The sequence below is a fragment of the Microtus pennsylvanicus genome, chromosome 4, assembly GCF_037038515.1.
Source record: "Microtus pennsylvanicus isolate mMicPen1 chromosome 4, mMicPen1.hap1, whole genome shotgun sequence".
Taxonomy (NCBI): Eukaryota; Metazoa; Chordata; class Mammalia; order Rodentia; family Cricetidae; genus Microtus; species Microtus pennsylvanicus.
In genome coordinates, this window is record NC_134582.1 from 121,481,313 (window position 1) to 121,494,374 (window position 13,062).

Below are 13,062 nucleotides of genomic sequence, written 5' to 3' on the forward strand. Positions count from 1 at the left end.
ATCTTTTTAGGAGAGAGTAGCCGTGTTCTCCTCAGGAAGACAGTACCAGCAGACAAGATTTTATTTTATTTCTATTTTTCTGAGACAGAGTCTCACACTGTGGCCCTAGATGATCTGGGAAATACTACGTCGTGCTGAATTTGATGCTCAGCATAAAAAAAAAATCAGTGAAAACGAACTTGAAGAAAAGAAGAGTATTCACGTGAGCTGCGCTCAGAGCTGCGGTCGGTGGTGGTGTGCACTTGTAGTCCCAGTAGTCTGGGGATAGAGACGAGGGCTGAGTGTTCAAGAGAAGACTGAGCTGTAATAATGAGACTCTGCCCCAGGAGAAGAGGGGGGACGTTGAGAAGGGAAAGATAAAGGGAAATGTAGATGTTACCAAAGATGAAGAAAATCGCATAATGGCAAAACTGTCAGTTGGTAAGAAGAGGTAATCAGCAAGGGGCACGCTCATAACAGAGCCTCAAAATGTTGGGGGGAAAAATGAGACAGGCAAAAAACAGAGGGGATAGAGAGCTTTTCTAAGGCCTTTTCTTAATTGCCTTCAACTCATCATAATTTTTATGCTAAAATATTACGTCTTGGTCTGGGAAGAGGCAGAAATGGAAACTTCACTGTCTTGGCTCCAAGGTAAAACTCTTCTATATCTGCGAAACTTTCTTACAGCTCCCTAATGTCTTGTTCTCTTTTCTCTACTGACAAGCTCGGATTTTAGTAGTTACATTGTTAATCTAAGCACTTTGGGCACACTGGAAATGAACGTTATAAATATAAAGCCATTTCTACTCATACATAAGAGTGGGTAGCTTTCTCTTCTCTTCTCATCCCAGCCCTCCACATAGTCTCCACAGAGTATTTACGCCCTTAAACAACATTCTAAATGTTGTTGCTGAACTCATAAAAGATCCTAATGGCTCACAGAGGCCAGAGAGACTTGCAAGATCAGCAGCAAGTCTGGCGAAGGCTTCAGCAGAGGGTGGGAGAGGAAACCACCACTTCTTCAAGTCTAAGTGATACCTGGGGAGCTTTCCCCACTAATCACCTTTGTGTTGTTCAGGGCTGTCCTTCAAGCTGTAAAGCAAATGATTACTTAGTGAGGTTTACATCCTTAACAAAAGTGTATACCTAAACTACACCTGCTATGCTCCCCCGGTGTGGTGATTTAAAAGAATATGGCCCCCAAAAGGGGTGGCACCATTAGGAGGCGTGGCCTTATTGGAGGAAGTGTGTCACTGTAGGGGCAGGCTTTGAGGTCCCTTTTGCTCCAGCTTTCCTCAGTGTGACTGACAGTAGGCTTCATGTTGCCTCCGAGTCAGGATGCAGAACTCTCAGCTCCAGCACCATGTCTGCCTGCAGCCACCATGCTCTCCACCATGATGATAACAGACTGAACCTCTGAAACTGTAAGCGAGCCCCCTAAATTATATGTTTGCTTTTATAGGAGTTGCCATGGTCATGGTGTCTCTTCATGTTATACCCAGATCCTCATAGTCCCCTAAAAGCCAACAAGGAGACCGAGCTTTTATTGAATAAAAGCAAAGCACTTTTATTCATACACAAGTTCATGAACTCAGACTCTCCATGTGTCCAACATATTGGTGCGATTGATGAGCCCTGAGCACAGTTGGGGTGGGATTTTTATAATAGCAGAGGGATTTCTAAGGTTCAGGACCCCTGGTTAGCTGATATTTGTCCAGGGGTACCCTGGTGAAAAGGGAATGGTTGTATGCTGGGCTGAGCGACACCAAGTGATCCTATTTACAGTAGTTAGAACATTAGGAATTTCCTTTGGATGGTCTGCTCCTGGGTGGAGCATGGGTGGGCTCAGTTGGTGGTCTTTCTTGGAATCAGGTATTGTGTTATGGTAAACTGAGACTCAAGCCTACCTTCCCGTTGGTCTATAAGGCCTGTCTTGGAAGGTGTGTACCAAGCTGCCCTGGGTCCTACATTTGCCTCTTCTCAAGTACCGATGACAGGACTCAATCATGGGTCTTTTCTGTCCAGAGGTTCAAGGGGTTGATAATAGGACCTCAATAGTTGAACACTATTGACCTGTTTTTGAATAAAAGCCATTAGTCTGTTGATGAGGCAGGGGCTGAGAGGAAGTTCTAGGAGCAAGCTCATTAGGGGGGCTGCTAGAGCTGGAAGGAAAGTGGCTAACCAAGGAGACCGGTAGAACAAGTTTTCATACCATTCAGCTTCCAGTGTGAGTGTTCTGTTTATTGTCATTAATCTGTTTGTTTTTTTAACAAGGCTATTGAATCTCTAATTACCAGAGTGATTGACATAGAAACAGCATTTTTTCCCCCCAGGGCAACACACAGGCCTCCTTGTTGCATGAAGAGGGGGTGCAGACCTCTTCCAATTCTGTAAGGCAACCTCAGCCATGGAATCTAGAGAGGTCTCTAACTTGAGTATAGACTGTTCTATGTTTTTGAGATCCAAACTAATGACCAATTACAGGGTCTGGTAGTTTTCATTCTGGAGGATTAAGCTGAGGTGCCCACCTCTGCTGCTCCTTCCAGAGGTCCTGAGTTCAATTCTCAGCTACCACATGGTGGCTCACAGCCATCTGTAATGAGATCAGATTCCTTCTTCTGGTGTATACAAAAAGGACATGAATAAATAAATCTTTAAAAAAATATATATGTCTTAGGTGTTGTAATAATAAAACTGCTGAGCTGCCCTTTGGGTACCCTGTCCCTTTAAGAGACAAGCCTCACCCACTCCCAATTTCCCCCTTTCCACTGAGGCACGTAGATTTCTTGCCTTCTCTCCATCTCTCTCTGTGTTTGTCATTCTTCTGAAGAGGTAGTCTCTGCCTCTCCCCTTCCCCCTTTCTCTTTCTTCTCTACTTTTCCCCTAAATATCTGAGGACACCGAAGGGTCTTGATCGTCACCTAGCTCATCACCTAGAGCAGCAGTTCTCAAACCCCTTTCACAGGGGCCACCTAAGACCATCAGAAAACACAGCAAAATTACAGTTAAGAAGTATCAGTAAAAACGATTTTATGGTTGGGGTCCCTACAGCATGAGGAACTATATTAAAGGGCTGCAGCAATAGGAAGGATGAAAACCACTGACCTAGAAGAATTCCAACTAAGGAACCTTCATCTGGGCCTTGGCCTCTGGTTTTGCCATGAAGACCCAACCAGTCACATGGCTCCTTTAAAATCTACTCAACACAAGGTCTAAGGTGGATTAGAAAAAGTATTGTGCTTTGTTCTCATCCTGACTCTGATGCAGAGTCTAGGTGATAGTAATAAGTTCATTCTCATGGCCTCAGTTTCCTCATCTATGAACTAAGGGTCACCTGTCTGGATCCTTCCCCTCCACATCTTCTAGGATATATTTTTTAAAAATTTATTTATTCATGTACTTTATGTATATACCAGAAGAAGGAATCTGATCCCATTACAGATGGTTGTGAGCCACCATGAAGTTGCTGGGAATTGAACTCAGAACCTCTGGAAGGCTAGTCAAGTGCTCTAAACCACTGAGCCATCTCTCCAGCCCCTTCCTAGGACATATTAAGTGATGTTTACTCTTTAAACAAGTCTCCAAACACTTCTCAGTGTAGATCAGCTCCTAGCTTCTTTCTGTCTGACTCCTTCCCAGCTGACTCCCTCCCTTAGCTCAGTCCACACCAGATGACTGCCCTCCTGGGTGTACGCTTCTGCTTTCCTCTCACAGAGCACAGGAAACTCTCCAGCGGGCAGTCCTGCTACTCTCTAAACAATGGCATTTGCTGCCTGGTAATCAGGTTCTGTTTTCTGATCTCTCTCTCTCTCTCTCTCTCTCTCTCTCTCTCTCTCTCTCTCTCTCTCTCTCATTCTTTTCTAGACTAACCTTAGCTTAATTTTCAGCATCTGAAAAAATACCAGGAACACAGTAGGTGTCCAGTAAATGCTGGGTGCATAAACTAGTAAAAATTAAGTGATTTCCTATTAAAACGCTCTGGACCCCGGAATATTTGACCAACACAAACAATGATAATGAGCTGTGTGAGCAGCCGGCTAACACTCACAGAGCCCACAAAAGGACAGGGCAACAGATGAACTCCAAACCACCTTCTCTGCTTGCAAAGCAGTTTCTGGCCCCAGATTTCCAATGGGAGGGTTAGCGGGAGGGAGAGGTAAGAGAAGCTGGAATCAGCCGGAATTAATATCAGTCATGAAACCCTGTCCAAAGACACTGCTTCTCCACTTACCTGAGCTCTGGGTTCTGTTATTGTTTGACTTCTTTTGTTATTTAATTAATGAAGCAAGTTGCCTGGACAGGAGGGAAAGAAGGAGGTGACTAGAGGAGGGAGAGGCAGGAGAGGTTGCAGTCTCCCGAGTACCTGTCATCTCTGTGACGTAGACAGCTGCCTCTAGTTGTATTTTAAATGAAATCTCACCCTCATGTAGGCACCACGTCTGGGATTACGATCCACCCTGTGATCTGTCACTTTTATATATATGTGCACAGGGGAGTGGAGCGGTTTCCATAGAGAGGAAATATCACAACCCACCTACGAACAATACCAGAGAAGACAAAGCTGCGACCCCAAGCAATCAGAAGTTCAGAAGACCTGCCTGGAGCAGCCCTGCCGGTCCTTGGAGCTGTGCCCCTCGCCCTGAGCAGTTCCACTCCGGAGCAAAGTCCGCTTACAGGTAAGGCTGTTCTTAGGGACTGACTTAGAAAGTGTAAATGAATTTTCTCTCAACAAGGGCTGGGTGCTAGCCGGCTGAGAGAGTTGATACCGACCCTCAGTGGGAGCTCACATGTAGGGAGTGCTGACCTCCATTCCCAGGCTTGTTTTAAATCAGCAGAAATGGATACCTAAGACACCAAGGAGACGTTATTCAGGGGGCAAAAATGACCATTCCTTTGTTATTATACAGAGCCCTGCTTTGAAGAGGTGACTTATACAGTGCAGTTGGTCCTAACCACACACACACACACACACACACACACACACACACACCTCTTGCTTCTAAATACAGTCCACCTATGAATACAAAAAAGCAGTCTTTGGTGACAGTTTACAACTAGATGGAGATACTAATGCTCAGAAGCTAGAGTCCCATATTACACACTGCCTCAGAGCAGCAAGGGTGCATAGATCTGTCATTCACTTTACATGCGTCTTGCCTGTAGCATCTCCTTCCCTTCCCTGGCGTGCCAGGGTAGGGGGCAGTTACTACAACAACCCCAAGAGTTTAAGAGGCTAACCCAATACAACATAAAAGGTGAAGAATTCTCCCAGGCTGGAATCATTTCCATCTTGCAAGGCTGGGACTATGAGGGGGTTGGAATTGGGGTACAGTAGCTGAGTGACTAGCACCTGTGAGAGCAAAAGAGCAAGGACGCATAGAGAGGAATGTTTCGTGTCTATCTTTTATGTTCGGGTTTCCTGAGAATTCCATTTGCCTTATCCTTTTCTAAACACAGCTGTGTAAAGGGGGTGGGGACTCTTCTAGGAATGGAATAATTAAGAAACACCCATTGCTGGTTTATAACATGACAAATGTATCCTCTGTCTTTGGGGGAAGAGAAGAGCCTGCCATCCATAAGACTCACTTTTCATGTTCAGGGGAATTGCTTAGGTCTGGATCTAGGTTGGAGGGGGTTCCATACAAACATTCCAAAAGTAAAATATTTCAAAAAGTGTCATCCTATATCTGAAATGTTGAGTGTTCCCTAAGTCCCGCAGCGTAGATTCACAAAAAGGTTTTAGCTGGCTCATTTCTTTGTTGAGTTTCTTATCTGTGTTTGCAGACACTCTGGGACTCAGAGGTCCAGCTCTGTCTTTATTGCTACACTTGGGAAGCTGTGGAATCCACGATTTCTCTGTCCTGTGCTTTTTCCTCGGTCTGGCCAGGTCCTTCACTGTCTCATGTTTAAGCTTGACTCTGTTACAGGTGTCTAAAGTGATTGTATCTCTTTAAAGGTCCCATGGGGTAGCCCTGCTTAAATAACCCCAAGGAGCTTTAGCCATTTGAAGACTAAAAAAAAAATCAGTGCACAAATTTACCCCGTAAATCTAACTGACCCGGGCTTGATGTTTCCATAGGGAGGAACGGGGCATCTTGAAACTGAAACTTGATGTTGCTTCAGTTGAGGTAAATGATCCTGAAGAAGTTAATAGGAGAACTTTGTTCAAGAACTATGCATTACCTAGAGAACATGAGCACCTTTTTTGTAGTTTTGCTTTATTTTGATTGGTTATTTGTTTCAGCTTTTCAAAGCAGAGTCACACATAGTCTTGGGTTGCCTGCTACCCCCTATGTAGCCAAGTATGGCCTTGAACTCTGACCTCCCCATCTCCACCTCCCAGTACTGAGATTAGAGCCATGTGCCACTATCTATACCTGACAAAAAGCATTTTTCCTTTGATTCTATAAGCCTCAGGAAAATGTAAATGAAGCATTATAAGAAAATCCTTGAAGAGAAATGTGACTCTGTCTCCCAACTGCTAACCATAATGTTAATGGTAAAAATGCCCAGAATGGTCAAGAAGCCTTATCTTTCAGATAATGCAGGGCTAGAGCCAGGCTTCTCCGTAATGCGCAATGTTGAAAATAATTGTCTTTGTAACAACTTTCAATCAGTGCCAAGGCTGGTGTTTCTTTGTCAACCAAAACACTCACATTCTCATGCACACACACTAGGACCTGGGGTCTGCAAATGAAGTCCAGGGAAGCATATTTGCTTGCAGACACATCTTAGGTTTCATTCAGACATCCTTGGCCTCCTAGCCATGATTTTCTTCTGATAGAAACACAGGATTTAAAGAATAAGAAAACAACATACTTTAGAAAATTGCTCTCTCTCTCTCTCTCTCTCTCTCTCTGTGTGTGTGTGTCTGTAACTGTCTGTCTATCTCTCTCTCTCTGTCTCTGTGTGTGTGTCTGTAACTGTCTGTCTATCTCTCTTTCTCTCTTTCTCCCTCCCTCTCTCTCTCTTTCTCTCTCTGTCTCTGTGTGTGTGAGTGTGTGTCTGTATCTGTCTATCTCTCTTTCTCTTTCTCTTTCTCTCTCTCTCTCTCTCTCTCTCTCTCTCTCTCTCACACACACACACACACACACACACACACACACAGGATTTAAATAGATAAACAGGGGTCTCACCTCTCAGTCCCAGGGTCAATTACATGTGTAATTGAGATGAGCAGGACACAAATCCATAACAGAGATTCCAAGGAGGCCAGGCCATAGCAAGAAAAATTTTAAAGTTTTTCCTGGGAAAACTGTAGACAGTAATCTGGAAAAACTGTAGACGGTAATTTTGGCAGAACTTTCTCATGTAAACATGCATGCATGACTTCAGAATAAGAACAACAAACCCCTGTGCCTCATCAAGTAGTATTTCTTCAGTAATACACAATAGCATATATATGCACAGAGAAAACACATCAAAAAAAGAGACCTGAAAACAAGTTGTTCTGCCTTAGGGGAAATTAATTTCGCTAAGTGCCTGAATGATAATCTATATGTCAGTTTATATAACAAATATTTATTGAGGATATGACTTAATATAAGGCTCTATTGACTCTATCAGCAGCTACCAAGGATCTCAAGAGCCCCCAAGGAAGCACAGGGGCAAAAAAAAAAATCTCTGCATCACAAAAAAGCTGACCACCACAAAAAAACTAGACATGCCAAAGAAATACAGAGTTCAAAGTGGTTCCATCAAAGGTGCTGGTTTGTAAATTCAGGGTTTAGTTCACACTGAAGGAGCAGCCAGTATTGGTAGATTCGGTCTCACGATGGACTTAGACACGAAATACATTGAGTTTTCAGCAATATTTATGATTCTTGTATAAAAATCTAAGGTGGTCTTTGCCACTATCCTGCAGCAGTTTTAGGCAGAGGAGGAGGAGCCTCACGATGTAGGAAGGACTGAGACTGTGTCAAGGCTGTGTGTGCCTAGTATCCCCTCAACAGCATACACTCACTCAAGAGTCTAACCAACTCTAAACTGAGTGGGTCGCCTCACCTTCCACGTCTTCTGTGGAGGAGGACCTCTTGCTTTCAAGAGTGAAAGAAGAAAGAAATCAGGACAAAGAGACCCTCAGATTCAGCCCTCTGACGTCACAGGTGAAACTGGGGTTCTTGGGCACTTGGGCAAGAGCTCATTTGTAGTCTCTGGAAGGAACCAGTGAACAAAGCAACGGAACAGGTGGGAGTTTCTCTATCACTTTCCCACCAGCATTAACACTTTCTGAACTGTTGTTTGTTTTGTTTTGCTTTTTTAAATTCTTTCAGGATTAGGATGTCACTCAAAATTGTTCCTAACTTTTAAGATGTCTTCAAGGCCTCAGACAACAAACACTCACTAACTCTCCACAGGACTAGCTGGATCCTCAGGACACGGTCAAGCCAAAGGTCTGGCTATTGAACACAGTGTGTCTTTGTTCACAGAGAATAATGATACAGCTCTGTAAAATATTTCCCCAGGAACTCCAGCAAGCTTGGTGCTGTTGTTGTTGCTGCTGCTGCTGTTGTTTGAATCAAGCTCTTGATAGGTAGGTAGTCCGGGCTAGCCTCAAATTCACAAGCTTCCAGCTTTAGCCACTTCTGCGCTGCACAAGTGTGTGGCACCGCCACACCCAGCTCTAGAAATTCTAACGATGACAAAGAGGAGTTGAAATGAATAGAACAGAGATGAGCCCACAGCATCAGCATCACCTGCAGGTGCAAGTTCTCGGTCTCAGCACCCAGGTCCATGGTGTGTGATGAAATGATCCTTCCATGGACTTTTGGAGCACTCTAACTTGAAGCAATGTACTTCCTTGAATTAAGTGTAAGGCAAACCAAGCCTGCATAGACTGTGGTAGAAAGAGCATTATGCAGACAAAAACTATAAGCCAGAGATGGATTGCAACAAATATATTAGTCTGGAAGATCAAATTATTGACTCAATATCTGACATGCTCTTGTTGCTTAAAACACATGACTGAAAGTCTGTGTACAGACTACACCTCTGTCTTATTAGATGCAGAGATTACTTACATGTGAATAGGATGAAGCAACCTAGTGAGTATGTGGTTAAAGCATACATTTTCACACACTGGTATTTTGACTTTAATTCATCCCTTAACTTTTGTGGGATAGTTATTGTCACCCATTTGTCTGATGAGGAAATTGAATTTCACAGAGGCTAAGGAATCTGCCCAAGGCCTTCAGGTAAAGGACCATATGACATCTGAGCCAATTTCTGTTTAATTCTAAAATGTGACGTGCTTATATCCAGTCTGTGTATAGACCTGGAATATTTAAATCAAAGTTCATATATTTTGTAATGAAATATTTAAAAAAATGAGAAAATGCTTAAGATGTTAAAAAGGGGAGCGAATAAATAAGTTACTTTAAAATCAAAGGAAGGTGGCAGCTACAATGTACTCCTAGGAAAGGAGCAACTTTTACAGGAAACCGCAGGGAGTGCGGTATGTATGTGCATATGTGTGTACACATGCATGTGTGTGCAGGATGGATGTACCTGTATGCATTATATAGACACATCTGCGTTAATGTGTGTCTGTGCGGGTTTGTGTGTGTGTGTGATGAATATGTGTGGGACTTTCAGGTTTCTTCAGAGAACTGAACTTGGGCAAATGCAGTCTGAGTTGGGGAGTGGGGAATGACTTGTCCATAGTCTCCTAGTTCTCTGAAGCAGGAGTCTGGGCCTAGCATGGGCTACATTCTGAGTTACAGACCAGCCTAAGCTAAAGAGTAAGACTCAGTTTTACAGCCTAAAGAAGTTCGGGTCCATTCCTACTCATCAGCTGGGAAGCTGCACGGCCAAGGTCACATTGGTGATTAAGGTGATTTAGAGTTCAGACCTCTGATTACATGTTTCCTGCCACTGTGCACCATGACTGCAGCTGAGACACTGTGCTCCATGACTGCAGCTGAGACCCTGTGCTCCATGACTGCAGCTGAGACACTGTGCTCCATGACTGCAGCTGAGACACTGTGCTCCATGACTGCAGCTGAGACCCTGTGCACCATGACTGCAGCTGAGACACTGTGCACCATGACTGCAGCTGAGACACTGTGCTCCATGACTGCAGCTGAGACACTGTGCACCATGACTGCAGCTGAGACACTGTGCTCCACGACTGCAGCTGAGACACTGTGCACCATGACTGCAGCTGAGACACTGTGCACCATGACTGCAGCTGAGACACTGTGCACCATGACTGCAGCTGAGACACTGTGCTCCATGACTGCAGCTGAGACACTGTGCTCCATGACTGCAGCTGAGACACTGTGCTCCATGACTGCAGCTGAGACACTGTGCACCATGACTGCAGCTGAGACACTGTGCACCATGACTGCAGCTGAGACACTGTGCACCATAACTGCAGCTGAGACACTGTGCACCATGACTGCAGCTGAGACACTGTGCACCATGACTGCAGCTGAGACACTGTGCACCATGACTGCAGCTGAGACACTGTGCACCATGACTGCAGCTGAGACACTGAGACACTGTGCACCATGACTGCAGCTGAGACACTGTGCTCCATGACTGCAGCTGAGACACTGTGCACCATGACTGCAGCTGAGACACTGTGCTCCATGACTGCAGCTGAGACACTGTGCTCCATGACTGCAGCTGAGACACTGTGCTCCATGACTGCAGCTGAGACACTGAGACACTGTGCTCCATGACTGCAGCTGAGACACTGTGCTCCACGACTGCAGCTGAGACACTGTGCACCATGACCGCAGCTGAGACACTGTGCTCCATGACTGCAGCTGAGACACTGTGCTCCATGACTGCAGCTGAGACACTGTGCTCCACGACTGCAGCTGAGACACTGTGCACCATGACTGCAGCTGAGACACTGTGCACCATGACTGCAGCTGAGACACTGTGCACCATGACTGCAGCTGAGACACTGTGCACCATGACTGCAGCTGAGACACTGTGCTCCATGACTGCAGCTGAGACACTGTGCTCCATGACTGCAGCTGAGACACTGAGACACTGTGCACCATGACTGCAGCTGAGACACTGTGCACCATGACCGCAGCTGAGACACTGTGCACCATGACTGCAGCTGAGACACTGTGCTCCATGACTGCAGCTGAGACACTGTGCACCGTAACTGCAGCTAACGAAACAACCTTCCTCACTGCTGAGTGTTCAGCAGGATCCTGGTGTTTGTTCATTTACAGAATATTTCTTGAATTTTCCATTGCTGCCACTAGAAAATAATGACCCAAGTTTCATAGTTCGCCCAAAGTAAAGTTCAGAAGCACACCCAGATGAAAGCGGTTGAACCCTGCACTGCGTGTGCAGCCCGGGGACAGTATGTTCTGATGACAGGTCGAGAACACACATGCTGGTTATCAGCATGTCAAGGGTGCAAAACGGCCATGGTTACTCTGTGAGGTGTCTAGACAAACCCCAGCCATTGATTAAACCAAAGAAAAATTTCCATTTTTCTTATGAATGATGGGGGGCTATAATGAAGCTAATTAAGCCCATGTCTTTATTTCTGGTGGGGGGAGAGAATATACATCCCCAGAACAGGCAAAGGGGGATAGGGTGGAAATGGAGTCGGCTCTTGTACGCAGGAGGCAGCTTCTGCCCACTTTACCATTATTGTAGAGACCGAGCACAGATGACAAATTCTGAAGACCAGGAAGGTGGCCACACACTTACTTAGTACATCAGCTATTCACTTTTTGGCCCAGTAGCAAAGCTGAATTAAACAAGATAGAAATACCATACTGGCAAATTCTCAGATTATAGAGACCATTAGAAGTAACAGCAGGTGAACTGTTCTGCATTGCTGTGAGAAAATGTCTGACGTGGACAACCTAAGGAAAAAAAAGGTTTATTTTGGCTCACAGTCCCAGATGTCAGCCCATCATGACAGGGCAGACTACAGAGGCTTCCATCACGATGGAGAGGATTCAGTTAGGAAGCAGGAAACAACCCGGCATAATATACTTCCTAGGAACACCCCTGTTCCCCAGTGACCTACTTTCTCCTCCTTCTGAGTTTCCAGAACTTTCCAGGAAAGCAGCTCAACCATGAGACCAAGCCTTCAGATCCACAAGCCTCCAGACACAGTACACATTCAGATGAATCAGAAGACTATGCTAAAACACAGAGAGTCGAGCTCTGATTCCCCAGTTCTAGGGCAGGACCTGAGAATGGTTTGCAGTTGTAACAAATTTCCAGGTGATGCTGATGCTGCTGGTCTGGGGACCACCTTCGAGAAAGCCTCTCAGAAGAACATTCGAAATGATCTATTGGCCGTTACTGCATGTCCTTCTCAGACCTAAGTCCCTCTCACACCTGTTTCCATGTCCTTCTTTTCCACTGCAGGGAGCAATGCTGATGCCCACTTACTTCCTGCTGCTCCTCCTGCTGCTCCTGGGGTCCCCAGGGACAAGCCTCTCCCGCAAGTTCTACAACACTGGACCAGTCTTCAGCTGCCTCAACATGGCCCTATCTGAGGTCAAGAAGAACAAGCTGGAGGATGTGCCCTTGCTGAGCAAGAACAGCTTCCACCACCTGCCCCTACAAGACTCTTTGGGAGAAGAAGAGGAGAAACAAAAGCATGGCAAGAGCAAAAGAACTTTCTCAGGCCCAGCGGGTGGGAGTGGAGCTGGAAGCCTCCGGTACAGATACCAGTCTCAAGCACAGCACAAGGGGAAGCTGTACCAGGACAAGGTCAAAAGTGACCGGGGCACCAAGTTCACTCTTTCCCTTGACGTTCCCACTAACATCATGAACATCCTCTTCAACATTGACAAGGCCAAGAATTTGCGAGCCAAGGCAGCTGCCAACGCCCAGCTGATGGCACAGATTGGGAAGAAGTAAAGCAGAGGCTGGGGCAGGAGGGTAACACTTCGAGACAGGAGCCCCAGAGTAGAGGGTGAGGGAAACTGAGGACATGCCCTTGACTCTCAAAGGACTGCTGTGCCCCTCTGATCCTCTCTTCCCTCCAGCCTGTTTTCCCCTCTCCTCTGTACATATTCACTTCATCACAGTATTGTTCAGCCTGTGCAGATGACGGAGGTTAGCGTCTCTCCCTGTGTCCTGTGTCTG

General features: G+C 45.6%; 1 protein-coding gene across 1 annotated transcript; it reads left to right on the top strand.

Annotated features, from left to right (window-relative positions):
• The first annotated feature begins 12,342 nt into the window (after window positions 1-12,342).
• On the top strand, window positions 12,343-12,834 carry Ucn3 (urocortin 3). The gene has a single exon (XM_075971091.1). It carries the CDS (start codon window positions 12,343-12,345, stop codon window positions 12,832-12,834), a length of 492 nt encoding a protein of 163 aa, XP_075827206.1.
• Window positions 12,835-13,062: the final 228 nt, after the last annotated feature.

Excerpts from the sequence above, each read along its gene's own strand:
- Ucn3 (XM_075971091.1), top strand. The coding sequence starts at position 12,343 with ATGCTGATGCCCACTTACTTCCTGCTGCTCCTCCTGCTGCTCCTGGGG.